Source organism: Triturus cristatus, chromosome 4_1 (genome assembly GCF_964204655.1).
Source record: "Triturus cristatus chromosome 4_1, aTriCri1.1, whole genome shotgun sequence".
Classification (NCBI taxonomy): Eukaryota; Metazoa; Chordata; class Amphibia; order Caudata; family Salamandridae; genus Triturus; species Triturus cristatus.
The window spans coordinates 301,286,384-301,301,031 of NC_140585.1; the positions used below are offsets into that span (position 1 = coordinate 301,286,384).

General features: G+C 46.0%; 1 protein-coding gene across 4 annotated transcripts in view; it reads right to left on the reverse strand.

Annotated features, from left to right (window-relative positions):
* Nucleotides 1–12,203: 12,203 nt before the first annotated feature.
* Nucleotides 12,204–14,648, reverse strand: part of LOC146854818 (adenosine deaminase 2-like) — a 516,331-nt gene continuing 513,886 nt past the window's right edge. For all 4 annotated transcript variants that reach the window (XM_085652178.1, XM_085652180.1, XM_085652181.1 and 1 more), the window contains one exon: nucleotides 12,204–12,596. In XM_085652178.1, coding sequence (XP_085508304.1) covers nucleotides 12,485–12,596 — 112 coding nt within the window. In that variant the 3' untranslated portion in view covers nucleotides 12,204–12,484. The remainder of the gene's footprint in view (nucleotides 12,597–14,648) is intronic.

Here is a 14,648-nt window from a genome sequence, read left to right on the forward strand (position 1 = left end):
TCACAAATTTATCACAACAGCAGGCGCATACTGATTTTGATGAGGGACGCCTGGCTGCCACGATGAGAACAACCATAGAAGGGAGTTAAAAAGCAGTCAACTGCTGCCATTCAGTTTCCAGTAATGGAGGTGGACACTTTGCAGGGCTATATACAGTGCTCTGTCCAGCCTTTTTGCAACCGAAGATCCTCTCAATGTGGTAGCCTGATTGGAGGACGGATGCTCATACCTAGCAGTTCCAGATACCAGACTCTGCCTGCCCAAACCGATGCCACTAGAATGTTTTGGGTCTGGTCATTTCTGATCTTCTTCAGAACTTGATGCAGGAGAGGTATCGGAGGGAAAGCGTGCACAAGTCTTGAGTTCCACTTCAAGTGGAACATGTCTCAGAGAGAGATGCCTTTGAAACTCTAATGTGCAAAATTGTTAACATTATGCATTCTCTGCTGTAGCCAAAAGCATGAGCCAAATATTTGCAGAAGAGGACATGTGACACTCACTTCTGTGTGCAACTGCCATTTGTGATCCACTAGGTGTTGGTGGCTGAGTTCTTCCGTCCTGGAATTTAAAGATCCTGAAAGGTGGTGTACCACCCAAAATATCTCCTGCCGTCCAGCCACTTACAGAGGCATACAGCTTCTCTGCTCTGGGTCCACAACCCCACCTCATCCTGCTTGTTGCAATACCACATGGTGGTGGTGCTGTCCGAAAGTACCTCCACCGGCCTCCCTTTGATGGACGTTAGGCCTTCATCACAAAGTGGATGGCCAGCAGCTTCAAATGTTTGATGTGGAGCTGCGCCTATGCCAGAGGTCTGTGAAATTCACAGTCCCGTGGTCCAGCAACCACTACTGCAAATCTTTTGCAGTATCCTCCGAAATCTGGATAGAATCTGAGAGGTCCCCCTGCTGCTGGGAATTCATATCACACAGCAAAACCAGCATAAGTCAACTTGTGTGCTTGACCAACAGGACGCAGGAGCCCATCATTCCTAGCAGCCTCCGAGTCATCCTCACTAAGCTCCAGGATAAAGGCTGAAATATTGGAATCATATCCCGAATGTCCTGGACTATCCGCTCATTATGGAAGGGAAGGCATAAAACTGCGCTGTGTCCCACATATCTCTGATGTAGGGGAGCATCTGTCAAGGAATAAGGAGGAGTAGAGAGTTGAAGTGCACTCCTGTTCGTCAATGTTTCATCTGTATAATCATTTAGTGCGTGCATCCCGGTAACGCGGTCCACCCTACGGCCACGTGGGTAAAAATAGCACCTAATCATTTGGGAACGTGTTTTCCCATGCCGCAAGCACTGCTGATTGCATCGCAAAGATTATGCCACAATTAATTCCATTAAATCGTTTTATCCAAGGTATTCCAAACTTTTCATTTGCCTTTTCAGTTAGTTTTGTCACATGTAATCCATTTTATGTATAAAAATCATCTGATGCAGTAGGTATGCCCATCCAGGCCTTTTCGCTAAAGCAGGACATATACATATTTCATCCTCAGTAGTGTATCATTCCCAATGCATTTCGGGCTGCTTCATCGCCCTTCGTCAGGGGTTCACTACAAATATAAACAGCGAATTTAGACAGTATATTTAGAGTTTAAAAACATAATGCATTTTAAACTAGTGAATGCTCATTATATATGCATTTTAAATGCCTCAAACGGCGTTCTCCCTCTCATAACAACCAACATCAGACCAAGATGCAATATCAACCCGTCATTCTCAGTCCCATGTTTATACACCATATAGGAATGTCACCCCTCTGCCTCAATGTAGAAATTAACCCCTACTCATTAAACCAAACCTCGTGGAAGCACTCCCGTACCTGTGATACATGTCCATTCCTGATCTCATTACTCCTTTTCCAAAAAACCGCCTATCAACTCACTCTCACCTGTTTCCCTTTTTAAACTCGTCAGACCCCTCCCTCTCATCGACAGAATCAGAAACTACATAACCCATAATCATCCACTGTGTTGTACCCAAGCTCCATACCATTACGGCCATCGTTGTTCTCCAAACCACATCCGTTTGTTACTATATTGCTCCGCCCACCCTTACGATGTTTACTATTACGCCCGTCATCTGATGTACTGTGAAACATTAAAAATAAAATGCAGATGTTAAATGAAATTTCAGATGTTAAAATCCATATTCAGAACAAGCATGTAGTCACTTTGTTCGTGTTATGCTTGTAAAATTCAAATCAATACATCCGTCACGTTGATAATCGCGGGAGCAGTTCAAACAAGCTCCCCCTTTGATGAAGAGAGTTAGTTTTACATGTGAACATCCATTTTGTCCTTTAAACCATATAATCCGTGGGTGCTACTTCGGTTAAGGCTGAAACAGTTAATTGCAAAAGTAGAGAGTTGAAGTGCACTCCTGTTCGTCAATGTTTCATCTGTATAATCATTTAGTGCGTGCATCCCGGTAACGCGGTCCGCCCTACGGCCACGTGGGTAAAAATAGCATCTAATCATTTGGGAACGTGTTTTCGCTCCCATGCCGGAAGCACTGCTGATTGCATCGCAAAGATCATGCCACAACTAATTCCATTAAATCGTTTTATTCAAGGTATTCCAAACTTTTCTATAAACAACCGCAATGGAGCGCACACCGCTAGCTCCTCCTCCGGGTCGCCCCATGGGAAGCTGGTGCATGAAGTTCTTAAGTGGCTCACCCCAGTGGGAGCAAGTAAGTACTTGTTGATAATCTCTAGACCCGATACATGTCCCGGGTTTTAAAATATCGCCCGAGACATGGCTCGGGTTTCGGGATAACTTCCCTCCTCAGTAGAGAAATAGTTAGGGGTGGAAGAGAGGGCCGCCAAGCAACCGTCAAGGGCCTCAGTGCCCACACAGGCACGCAGGTGCGTCGTCCAGGAGCTCGTCAGCTCAAAGCTCGAGGGAGCCATTTTTATAAACAACCGCAATGGAGCGCACACCGCTAGCTCCTCCTCCGGGTCACCCCATGGGAAGCTGGTGCATGAAGTTCTTAAGTGGCTCACCCCAGTGGGTGCAAGTAAGTACTTGTTGACAATCTCTAGACCCGATACATGTCCCGGGTTTTAAAATATCGCCCGAGACATGGCTCGGGTTTCGGGATAACTTCCCTCCTCAGTAAAGAAATAGTTAGGGGTGGAAGAGAGGGCCGCCAAGCAACCGTCAAGGGCCTCAGTGCCCACACAGGCACTCAGGTGCGACGTCCAGGAGCTCGTCAGCTCAAAGCTCGAGGGAGCCATTTTTATAAACAACTGCAATGGAGCGCACACCGCTAGCTCCTCCTCCGGGTCGCCCCATGGGAAGCTGGTGCATGAAGTTCTTAAGTGGCTCACCCCAGTGGGTGCAAGTAAGTACTTGTTGATAATCTCTAGACCCGATACATGTCCCGGGTTTTAAAATATCGCCCGAGACATGGCTCGGGTTTCGGGATAACTTCCCTCCTCAGTAGAGAAATAGTTAGGGGTGGAAGAGAGGGCCGCCAAGCAACCGTCAAGGGCCTCAGTGCCCACACAGGCACGCAGGTGCGTCGTCCAGGAGCTCGTCAGCTCAAAGCTCGAGGGAGCCATTTTTATAAACAACCGCAATAGAGCGCACACCGCTAGCTCCTTCTCCGGGTCGCCCCATGGGAAGCTGGTGCATGAAGTTCTTAAGTGGCTCACCCCAGTGGGTGCAAGTAAGTACTTGTTGATAATCTCTAGACCCGATACATGTCCCGGGTTTTAAAATATCGCCCGAGACATGGCTCGGGTTTCGGGATAACTGCGCGCCTTCAGTGGTACTTTACCTGAGAATACTTTTTATGGCAGCCTAAGCAGCAACCCCACACACATACCTACTCCCTGCTGACGAGAGGCAACTACCTCGAAACACGTGTCCAGGGATGGCTAACGCGACACTCATTTTCACTTTAAACTTTGGCATAGGCGTACTCGCCGACGCTACTTCATGGACCACTATGCTTTGGGGTAACACGCTGGTAGGACGAGCAGAGTGCGGCCAATCGGACTTTTATTCCAAACTTTTCATTTGCCTTTTCTCAATAGACATTACATATTGATATAAGATGATTGATTTTTAATTTAAAAATGTGTTGACATGACAACAGCAGCAAGGGAAAATCTGTATGTGCTAATGTTCATTATGTTAGCCAAAATCTGCGATCCGTGATCTCTAGTAGGTAATATCAGACAATTTCCTTGTTGAATGTGTAATTCTGTGTTCCAGGTTAGGTGCTCAGTTTCACATCCAATCAGCCCACGAGTTAGTCTCCATCATCCAATGGGAAACAATTAATCGAGGTTAAAAAAAAAACACCACGCGTAATACTGCTACCATGCATCAACAGTATTTTCAAAGACAATTTTTGCACCCAGTATAAGTGCACCTCTGAGAAATTAAGCTTTCAGAGTCCACGAATATTTCTAACCAAATGTTCATCTCACTGGTGCCTCTCATGGGCCAATGATTTATTGAGAAAATCAGAAATTGCCTAGGGTTATTTATTTTATACTATATGCTAAATCACCCCTGAACCAATATCTTTTTTTTTGTAAAGCATCATTAAAATTCTACACTTGCTATTTAATATCAAAGTAATTGCACTGCGAGGGATTACAAAAATAAAATAAGGACATGGGCAAATAAAAACCTTTAAAATTTTGAAAAGATAGCAGGAGAGTTTTTTGTTTTTTTTGCCTACTTCCTGTAGCAAGCATGTAGCCGCAGTAGGGAACCCGCCGCAGTGGCAGCGCTCCGAGGCGTCAGTCCAGCTCTCTCAGCCTGCTGGACTGTGACATTGTTTCCAACAGAACGGAGTCCTGGCTTCGACCTGCTGGAAACCAACCAGTGTGGAATAAGACGCGGTGCGCTGTCCCTCCTCCCAGAGGGATAGAAAGGCTGATGACAAAGCCAAGGCTGCAGGTATAAATAAAAATAAAACGCAATTATCTTCAATTGCAAGCTGCTAGAGATGGGTGGGAGCATGTGACGCAGCGAGACAGGTAGTGGAGACAGCAGAGGGATACTTAACAGGAGTGCAGCAGGAGCAGTGGCACCGGGGCCGCGGTTTTGAGGGAACCCATACAACCCTTTTTGTAATTTTCTTTTAGTAAGAAATTTTGGGCAGGGAGGCTATAGTCCCTGCTTGCATTATTGCCCAGGGAACCCTCTGTACACCTCAGGAGTGAGGGGGAATGGGATGTAGATGTGAGGGTGAGATGAGAGGGAAGCAAGAGTTGGGAGGGACAGGGTTGAGATGAAGAGATGGATTGGACAGAAGCATTAGGGTAAGTGGGGATGGGTCGAGAGTGAGGGAAGGCGAGAGAGGGACGGCTGAGGTGATAACGTCGTCAGCGGGTAGTGATGACATATAAAAAAGACATGCGTAGGAGGACGAGAAATGGGATAAGAAGTGTGGGTGTCTGGGAGGAGGTGGGAGAGAGGAAAGGAATTGAAAAACAGGTGCGAGAGAAAAAGATGGAGTGACGGGGAGAGATGGGGTGAAAGGGAGAGAACAATAGAAGCAGATGAGAGGGAGTGAGGGTGTAAGAGGAAGGGGGGAGGTGACAGCTCAGGGTGAGCTGTGAAGGAGCGATGGTCTGGGAGGGTGAAATGGAGACAAGGCAGAGGGCAGGGGTTCATGGGCATGAAAAAGAATATGCGTGTGTTCATCGCATCCAACGGTGATGTCATACTCTCGCGGGGTGACATCATAATGTCACGGATTATGAGAGCCTGAAAAATAAAACAGTCATACTACAGTGTAAAGTAACAGAAAACATATTTGCCATTGTGGGAAATGGCAGCTCAGACGTCCGAAAGTAGGAACAAAAACAAATTTGCTCATATTTTTATTCATTATAATTATGCACATTTAGAATTATGAAAATACAGTTAAGAAATGATTTGTACAAGTTCACCCTGGAAAATACAGGAATTGCTTCTATTTTTAGGCAGTGCACTACACAATAAAAGGTAGGTTGGTGTCATCTCACTTTCAATACAAGTACATTTACTGACAAACGCCCCACACTATGTGCTGTGAGCACACACAGAAAGAGGAAGTAACTAGAAGAAATAAAGATATTTGTCCTCATTACGCATCCCCTGAGAAGGCGTCTCTTTCTGGTGCAGTCCCAGTCTACCACTTTTGGTAATTCTGGGGATGAGTCAAAAACCATGGGAGTTGCGTGGAAACACACATGCAATGCCAATGGAACGCCTTCCCAGGGCAGAGTAATGCAACACAGCGATTTGCACTGTGTTGTGTTACTCCCGATTTACGAAGCCATGCGCGGTGACCGTCTGTGACTTCATAAATAAAATTTTAAGCTTGCTTCACACTAGCACCATGTTTTGGGTGCAAACACGATGCAACTCCCCTCATCAATATATGCTCCTCAATGCACTGAGACGTGTGCCACAACAGCATGTGATTAAGAGGTACAACAAGGCAAAAACCCAGAAATCAGGAGGAACTTGGGTTAATGCAAGTCAGGGACAGAACAAGGGTCCCTGGTCAAACAACCATAAAAAAAGGTTTAGTCACAAGACCTCATGAAAAGAAATAACCAGTGCAAAAATCAATGAGGAAAAAATGCTTGGTGCTCCAGCGTAACACACACAGGAGGATATCCATAGGTTGGTTTACCCAGAATTAAATATTGGGTATATCAACCAATCAATCCGCATTTGTAAAGCGCACTTTGTCACTTCTAGGGGTATCTGGGTGCTGTGTCTCTGTCCAAGAGCCAGGTCTTGAGTCTGTTTCTAAAGTCTGCCAGCAAGGGGGTTGTACGGAGCTGGAGGGGGAGGTTGTTCAAGGTCGTGGCAGCAGCTGAGGGTGGGGCAGATGTGTGGGGGTGAGTGCGAGGGCAAATGAAGAGGAGAGTAGGTGTCTGTACAACCCTATCAAACATAATCCTAATAATAGGTTCCTTAAAATTAACAAATCAATGGCGTTTCAATCCCACAAAAGTAAAGGATCATCATCAGCACCCTTAATATGACGAGTCCAAAGACATTATGTTTTCGCGAAGGAGCAAGGCGGGAAACACTATTGCAGAACATGAGGAAAAGTGGATTCCATTGTAACTGCAATGAGTGGGGAGCGGGCCGCTGTATGGGTAGTCTACAGATCACCAAGGAAGATAGTGACCGGTGGAGGGGTGCATGGTATCTAATGAAATTGTGAGGTAATAAAATACTACATATTTAGTCTCTGATGTAGCAGCATGGGCAGAAACTGTATGCCTGAGCAAATTTGTATATACACACAATGGGGGCCTGAGGAGTTAAGAGGGGCAAGCTCCCCTATCAAAGACTCAATACACACAGAGCCCTCGGGTCCAAGGAGACTAAGTGACGTCAAAAAAGGGAAACAAACTGACTGAAAGGAGGGGGGGGTTCCCTTTTAAGGACGGTTTCCCTCACACACCAAAGGCGTCATGCTTCATCTTGGGGAATCCTCCTCGCATCATTAAGCCTAGTCATGATGCGAGCTACAACCCCCTCGCTGCGAGGGAGGAGCTCAGGGATGTTTTCAGATGTAAGGGGTATATATAAAACCCAATTTGAGCAGATGGGGTGATAGGAAATGTGCAGTGCAATTAAGTGGGTGAGTAATACTAGCCACAGTCTGCTGAGCTTTATTATTGCTATCCTGTGCCAGGGTTAAAAACAGAAAGCAAAAAGTACGATTGCAGATATTAGATGGAGTCGTACTGAGTAGTGATCGACATGTTTCAGCCTAAGACCTATGGAGTGTCGTGGCTTTCATAAGGATCTCTATAATAGCTACTGCTGTGTGAAAGTGAGTCAAAAAATCAGAATAGCAACACTGCATAGGTTTGTTGGATTTAAGTACTAAACCAGTGATCCAAGAAATTCGAATGAATGGATTCACCGGTTGGACCTGTGAATGAGACATAAACAACAAGCCGCACAGTTACATCAGTTTGAAAATGTGCTATACATTTAACCCAAAAATGACATTCCAAAGTATGCAAAAGTAACACTCAATTTTTTTTATCACCATCAATTGTTAAAGAGATAATCACAAGTATATTATTTCACAAAGGATATGTGGTGTATTCAGACATACTGTGCCCTTACAGCGAAATGTCTACGAAAGGCACCACTCACCTGCAAAAGTCAGGTAGAGTGACACATCTGTCCTAGGCTGTTTGCCTGAGGTACACACTCTGCTCCAACCGGTAAGGTTGTGGTAATAAAAATAAGTGTTGCCCCATATTTAAATGATTGACAAGAATAAAGAGAGGTGGAGTTCGAGTCAGACTCTATTGTGCAAAAAGAGGGTGATTATAATATACAGAGGTTGCTCGTTTGGACACCTAGTGAAGTAGGACAGTAGTTCGCAACCCTACTAGCAAAGGAATCATAATGGCATACCCAAGCTTTTTGCAATTATATTAGGGGATAGCTGTGATTGTGACCATGACAAGTGATGATTGCATCATAGAGCTAGTATGAATCATGGTGTCATGGTGCGTACAGCAAAACACACAAGATGATGGATGGAATGTTGCACATTGGCAAAACATTCACCCCCAGTCACAGATCTGGGTTTAATCCATCGTTATTTTGCTCACCACACCACCCCAGTTCAGACATGGCCGTATGCAAATCAGTCTTGACCCTGTGCCTCATGGGAACAGTCCAGCCCGAACTGCCAAGCCATGTCTTCCCTGGATCGGAATTAAGCATCCTAGGACCGGTTTCGGGGTTTCACCCCTCTTCAGCCAGGATAGCTTGACTCCAGTGGCGTAGTGAGCACGGGACCCACGTCTGGGCATACCCTTCCCACATAGGGCGAACAGCAAAACACACAAGATGATGGTGCGGAGCCATAGGGTTGTCTAAGATGGAATACCCACCAGTATCTAGCTAAGGTGTGCAGGTAATGTAAAAACTTACAAACTGCATCTCAACCCCATTGTAAGTGATTTCCAGGGGGAAATTTACGTAATTGAAACATGGCCGTTTCCAATTAATGGACTAAGCTCTGTGTCCCAGGTAAATGTTGTTGCCATATGACGGGGATACGGAGTAGCTAAATGCTAACCCTAACTTTAGCAGACACCCAAACTCGCGAGCGATCTGCAACCCGCAACGTCTCAATAGTTGAAGGGTGAGTAACTCATTAATATGCAGGACGCTATTGGTCGAGGTGGGTCCCTCAACTTACCGCTAATGTTAGCAGGGCGCTGATGTAAGATCTAGGACCTGAGTAACTTCCAAGTTATGGCGATCTAAAGTGGCTGAACGGCTGGCCACAGTATTCACCGGTATCCAGACTAGAGATCGATCTAGAAACCCACGGCGCCTCTGTGGGCAAAAAAGGGGGGTGCCCCGTTAGTATACAGGACACTGTCTATCAAGAAAAGAGAAGTCCCTCTACTTAAAGCTCACATTAGCATGGGCGCCGTTGTGTGCGTCACAGGACAGGCCCTGCGAATGCGAGCCCGATCGAAGTGTTGATATGGGGTCGGGGACTGGGCGCCTCGCGACTGCTTCCTGGAAGCAGCCTGGAGCATGCCGGGAGCTGTAGTTTGACTCGGTAATAAGTACAAATGCCTTAGCGCTATCTGTACAATTCAAAAGTACTTCAGTGGAAAGTAAGAAGCCCTGCCACAGAAATGGTGCACCTCGGTAATTAAATTAAGTATTATTTATAACTAGTGTGCTAGTGGGGCTGTGGAGAAACAAGAGAAAAGACTGGTTGAAGCCTGCAGCTCAGGGTATTGATCTGTGTAATTGCAGTGTTTGGATTCTTGGAGCCCCATGCTTAAGAGTAGGCTAAGCATTGTGATGGGAGCTGTACATGGTGGTTAGTGGGTCCGGACATACAAACAGGTGCAGGGCTGGTACCCATCTGTGTGGGGTTTATAAGGGTATCTGTGGGGGCTAACCATTGATTGTCATCGTCTGGCGAATCTACAAAGGGAGGTTGGTATGAGTAACTAAGTCATAGCTAGCCATGGTATGTCATCATTAATGCCACCTTTCGAGTTACTCAGCCTAAATACCCATTTCTGTTCAATCCTTAGCAGTCTCTTGGTGATATTGGGAGTGGTGGGAGGCACATTGGGTTTGTCTAAGACTGTCCATTTCATGGTATCTGCCTGGTGGTTCATCACCAGGAAGTGTTTAGTGAGTTTAGTAGTCTGTTTCTCACATCTGATGGTACTCGTGTTCCAAAATCTGGATTCCCACTTTCCGGATGGTCATACCCACGTATCGGAGTCCGCAGGGACATGTGATGAGATATATCACTTGTTTGCTGTTACAATTCGTGTGCTGTCTCAGCTCCCAGGGTTTGTCTGTGCCGATATCAATCAACTTGGTTGCAGTAGTCTGAGAGCATACTGATCATGTTCTGCAGGGGTAATGTCCCTGAACTGGCGGAAGACCCCATAGGGTGTTCTGCCTGATAGGCTGTTTTGGACGTGGTCTGGTGTGTACTAAACTGTCTTTTGAGATTCCGACTCCGTTTAAAAGTGAATAGGGGTTTCTCCAGGGATTGTTTACCTTTATTCAGGTTGTGCCAATTCTTGCTGATCAATAATTTTACTTGATTGGACAAAGTACTAAAGGTGTTCACACAGACCAGTCTTTTCTGTGTTTCCTTGTTTGGAGTAGTGTCCAGCAGAGCATCCCTGTTGTTGTTCAGAGCTCGTTTGACTGATTTCTTTATCAGAGATGCAGCGTAGTGTCTGTCCAAGAGATTGTTGCACAGTTTGGCAGCATGCACTTTGAATTTCTCTATGCTGGAGCAGTTTCGTCTAAGTCTAAGAAATTGCCCAAACGGTAGGTTATCATAAAGGGATTTCGGATGGTGACTGTCGTATTGCAGAAGGGCATTCTGGGCCATCAGTTTCTGGTACAACTCAGTTTCGAGATGACTGTCACAAAGGACAATGAGGGGCTCAAGGAAAGGTAGGCGTTTTTTGCTGTATTTGCAGGTGAATCATGGGTGTATATTTTGGGTATTGAGCCACTGATGGAATAGTGCGATGGAGGTGGAATCCCCCCGCTAGACCACCAGGATGTTATCGATATACCTCTTCCATACCAAGAGGTGGGGACGGTAGGGGTTGTTTTCTGAGAGTACTTTTTCTTCCTCAAAGACATGCATATACAGATTCGCCAGACTAGGGGCGAAGGTACTGACAATTGAAGTACCGGACACTTACAAGTACAGTTGCTTCCTTGGGTGTGATCCACTCATTGTCTAGGGCTTCAGTCACCATCTTTGTAATAGTATCCATGATCCTATTAGTTGGATCTAGCTGCAGTGGAAGGCAGGAGGTAATAATCCCCAGTTGGCATAGGTATTCGGACCTGTATATTGAAGTGTCCAAAATTACTGTCACCCCGCCTTTGTCAGCTTGCTTGATTGTGATTGATTTGTCGTTGCTCAGAACTCGAAATGCCTGTTGTTCCCTCTTGGGGAGGTTGTGATAGGCTGGAGGGAGAGTGCTTAGTTGGGATCCCATTTTGTTGAGAACGTCTTTCTCAAAAGTAGCCACTTCTTTAAGTAATAATCCAGTTAGGGGATTAAAGGTGGATTTGTTGCAGAGATTGGTGTTGATAGCAGTCATGTCAGTGGTATTCGGAGTTTTATCAGAGGAAAAAGAAGTGTAACCTCACTTTGCGAAAAAATTGGTGTATCTCTTGATGTAGTTGTAACAGGTCTCCAGTAAAAGTGGGTACTAAACCAAGCCCACGGTTAAGTACATGTTCTTCGTCAGCTGTCAACTCCTGTTGGCTTAGGTTAACTACTAAGTTGGATCTCTGCTTGTGAGGTAATAAAATGCTACATATTTAGTTTCTGATGTAGCAGCATGGTCTTAAACAGTATGATTAAGCAAATTTCTACTCAAGGAACAAGGGCGCGCACAGTAAGAGCAGAGCCGGCAAGGGACGGAAATCCATTTGTACACAATGGGCTTACACTACACGGAAGTGGTGAAATTGAATTGCTGTCTTATATTTATGAAACCTAATATTTATGATGATCTTTAATTAGGTTCTCTACCCAATATTTAGTTGTAATACACCAATCTATGACTATGATACTCTGTGTGTCACGCCTGAGCACCGAACACGTTTTCCTCACTGATAATTTTATTATTGATTCCTTGTTTTCATATGTCTTATGATTATATTTATTTTTTTCTTTTAACATTGTATTTTTGATATTATGTTTGAGCAGGCCTTTGAAGCAAGGCCATGGATTCTTCTTGGCGAGGTTAGTCCTCTTGCATGGCAGCTGTAGAAATATGAAAAGAGGAACATTTTGGGATAAAAAATGCTGGCTTCCAATTTCCCACTGAACTGCATTGCATCAAATAGATTTTTGAGATACACATAAAAGTAATATCCATTTAAAATTGGCTACTTTTGTTAACAGAATAAGAACTATTCTTTGGCGTTGAGATTTGCGCTCTAGAGCTCCTTTCCTGACTTGACATCACTGAGCTCCTCCACAAACTGTTGCCACTTCTTATGCCAGATTACAGCCGCTCTGGACTTCATCCCTTCGGGCATAGCGCTGTACCTGCAAAGAGAAAGGTAAACTGCTCATCCCCAGTTTTGAAGAAACAAGATCATTCAACAGGAACACTAGTGGTAGATAAAAAAACATTTCAGTTCAAAATCTCCCATTCTATTAAATTAAACATTATTAAACATTCTATTAAATAAAAACAAAGTTATTAAAAGGCATATTATTGTAGTTTATTAATAATAATAGAATTTAAAACCAATTTACACACATGTTGGATTTAAGGCATAGGAAGGAATAGGTGGTATCCTTCTAAGGAAAGGCATGTGTTCGCTAAATGGGAATCTAGGCTAAAGAAGTGATGGTGATAAGTTACTCTAAGTTGTTAATCAATGTTTTTTTATGCTCAACTGGGAATGTGGTAGAAAGGCTTGAGGTCGAGGGGACAATGCTGGCCTGGTTATGTTGTTGGGTTTGCTGGTTGTTGGGGATGCTACTCAGAGCTACACTGGATTATTTTCGAGTACACATGCCTGATCTAGTGGTGCGAAATGCAAAAAGCTGTGCTGAACTGACGTGCCACTGAAGTTAGCAGTTTGCTGAAAGGAACCACAGAACAAAGTTGGGCTCATAAAATAAACCTTATGAGCGTTCACCATATATAGAGTCTGCAGTGGGCCTACAGTGGTAGGAGAGACAGATTTAGGTGGACACTGCACTTGTTAACAATAATTGTAGCAACAACTCTTGGGGGCGTGGCTTGAAGCCTATGTGAACTGACGTAGGCTGCGGAGCTCAGTCCATCGATTTCCCCACAACCGTATATCCTGATCCCCGGACGCAGATACGGACATAGTTCTGCAGACCGGGGGGGGGGGCGGGGGGGGGGGGGGGGGGGAAAGGGGCTGGGGGGGGGGGGGGGGGGGAAGAGAGAGTGGAGCGACAGGAGACGAGCTTCATATCGCCTCGAAAAGATTCAAATCACCGGAGTCGGAATTGGGTGGTACAGCGGAATCGGCAGCAAGATGGTGCCCGCGCCATAGAACGACCCGCAAAGCCATTACAGACTGCCGAGAGAGGAGCAGGTCCCGGCGAGGTAGAGCACTTCACCCCACAGAGGAATCCTGAGTGCCACAAGTGAGTGGAGGGGACCCGGGAGCATGGGGAAATAAGAGGTGATCCTTGATTCCTCAAGAAGAGGCCTCCAAGCGCTGAACTCGGAATCAGGCAGCACCACAGAGAAGGTAGCAAGATGGCGCCCGTGCCATAGACTGTCCAACATAGCCAACACAGGCCCTCAGGAGAGAGACGGATCCTGGTGGAGAAGAGCAACTCACTCCACAGAAGAACCCTGAACACCGCAAGTGAATAGAGGGGCACGGGGAGCGCGGGGGACTAAGCTGTAAGCCTTGACTCCCCAAGAAGAGGCGCCCGATCTCCGAAATCGGAATCAGGCAGCGCGACAGAGGCGGCGGCAAGATGGCACCTGTGCCATAATGAATCGCACACAGATGCTGCAGGCCGAAGTGAATGGGACGGGTCTCAGCAGCGGTGATCGCTTTTGAGCACTAGGTGAGCCCAGCGCATAGTCAGGGCAGAGAGACTTAATATCCGAAGACCACTTTAAAGAGCAGTAGTGGAGCTGCTTCTCAGGGGAGAGTGAGGAGGCTCCACAAACAGTGAATATCCATGCACCGAAGCTAGACACTCCAGCGGCTCTGCCTGGAAAGAGGTAACCGGCAAAAGTAGACCCTGGCATCTATAGTAGTGACCAACAGCAGTGCAATGGCCTTAAGACAAGGGGACAGGTCATCTGAGTTGACCCAAAAGAACCGTGAGCCCAAAGCTGAGAGCGAAAGGCCTGCAGGATAATGCATAGCGTAGTCAGCTTGAAGAAGGGAAAGGCCGCAACATAAAGGAGACCGTGAGTGATTGGTGGTCTGCAAGTATATTGGGAGGCAGAGGCACAGGAAGCGCAGACAAAGGCGGGCCCCCTCCTGACACCCAGAAAACTCACGGCTATAAAGCAAAACTGCACGGGGCACGTGTTGTGAGGTTCCCCTAGGCCCACCTGCAACCAGAGACTCCCAGACAACAGCAACCCTG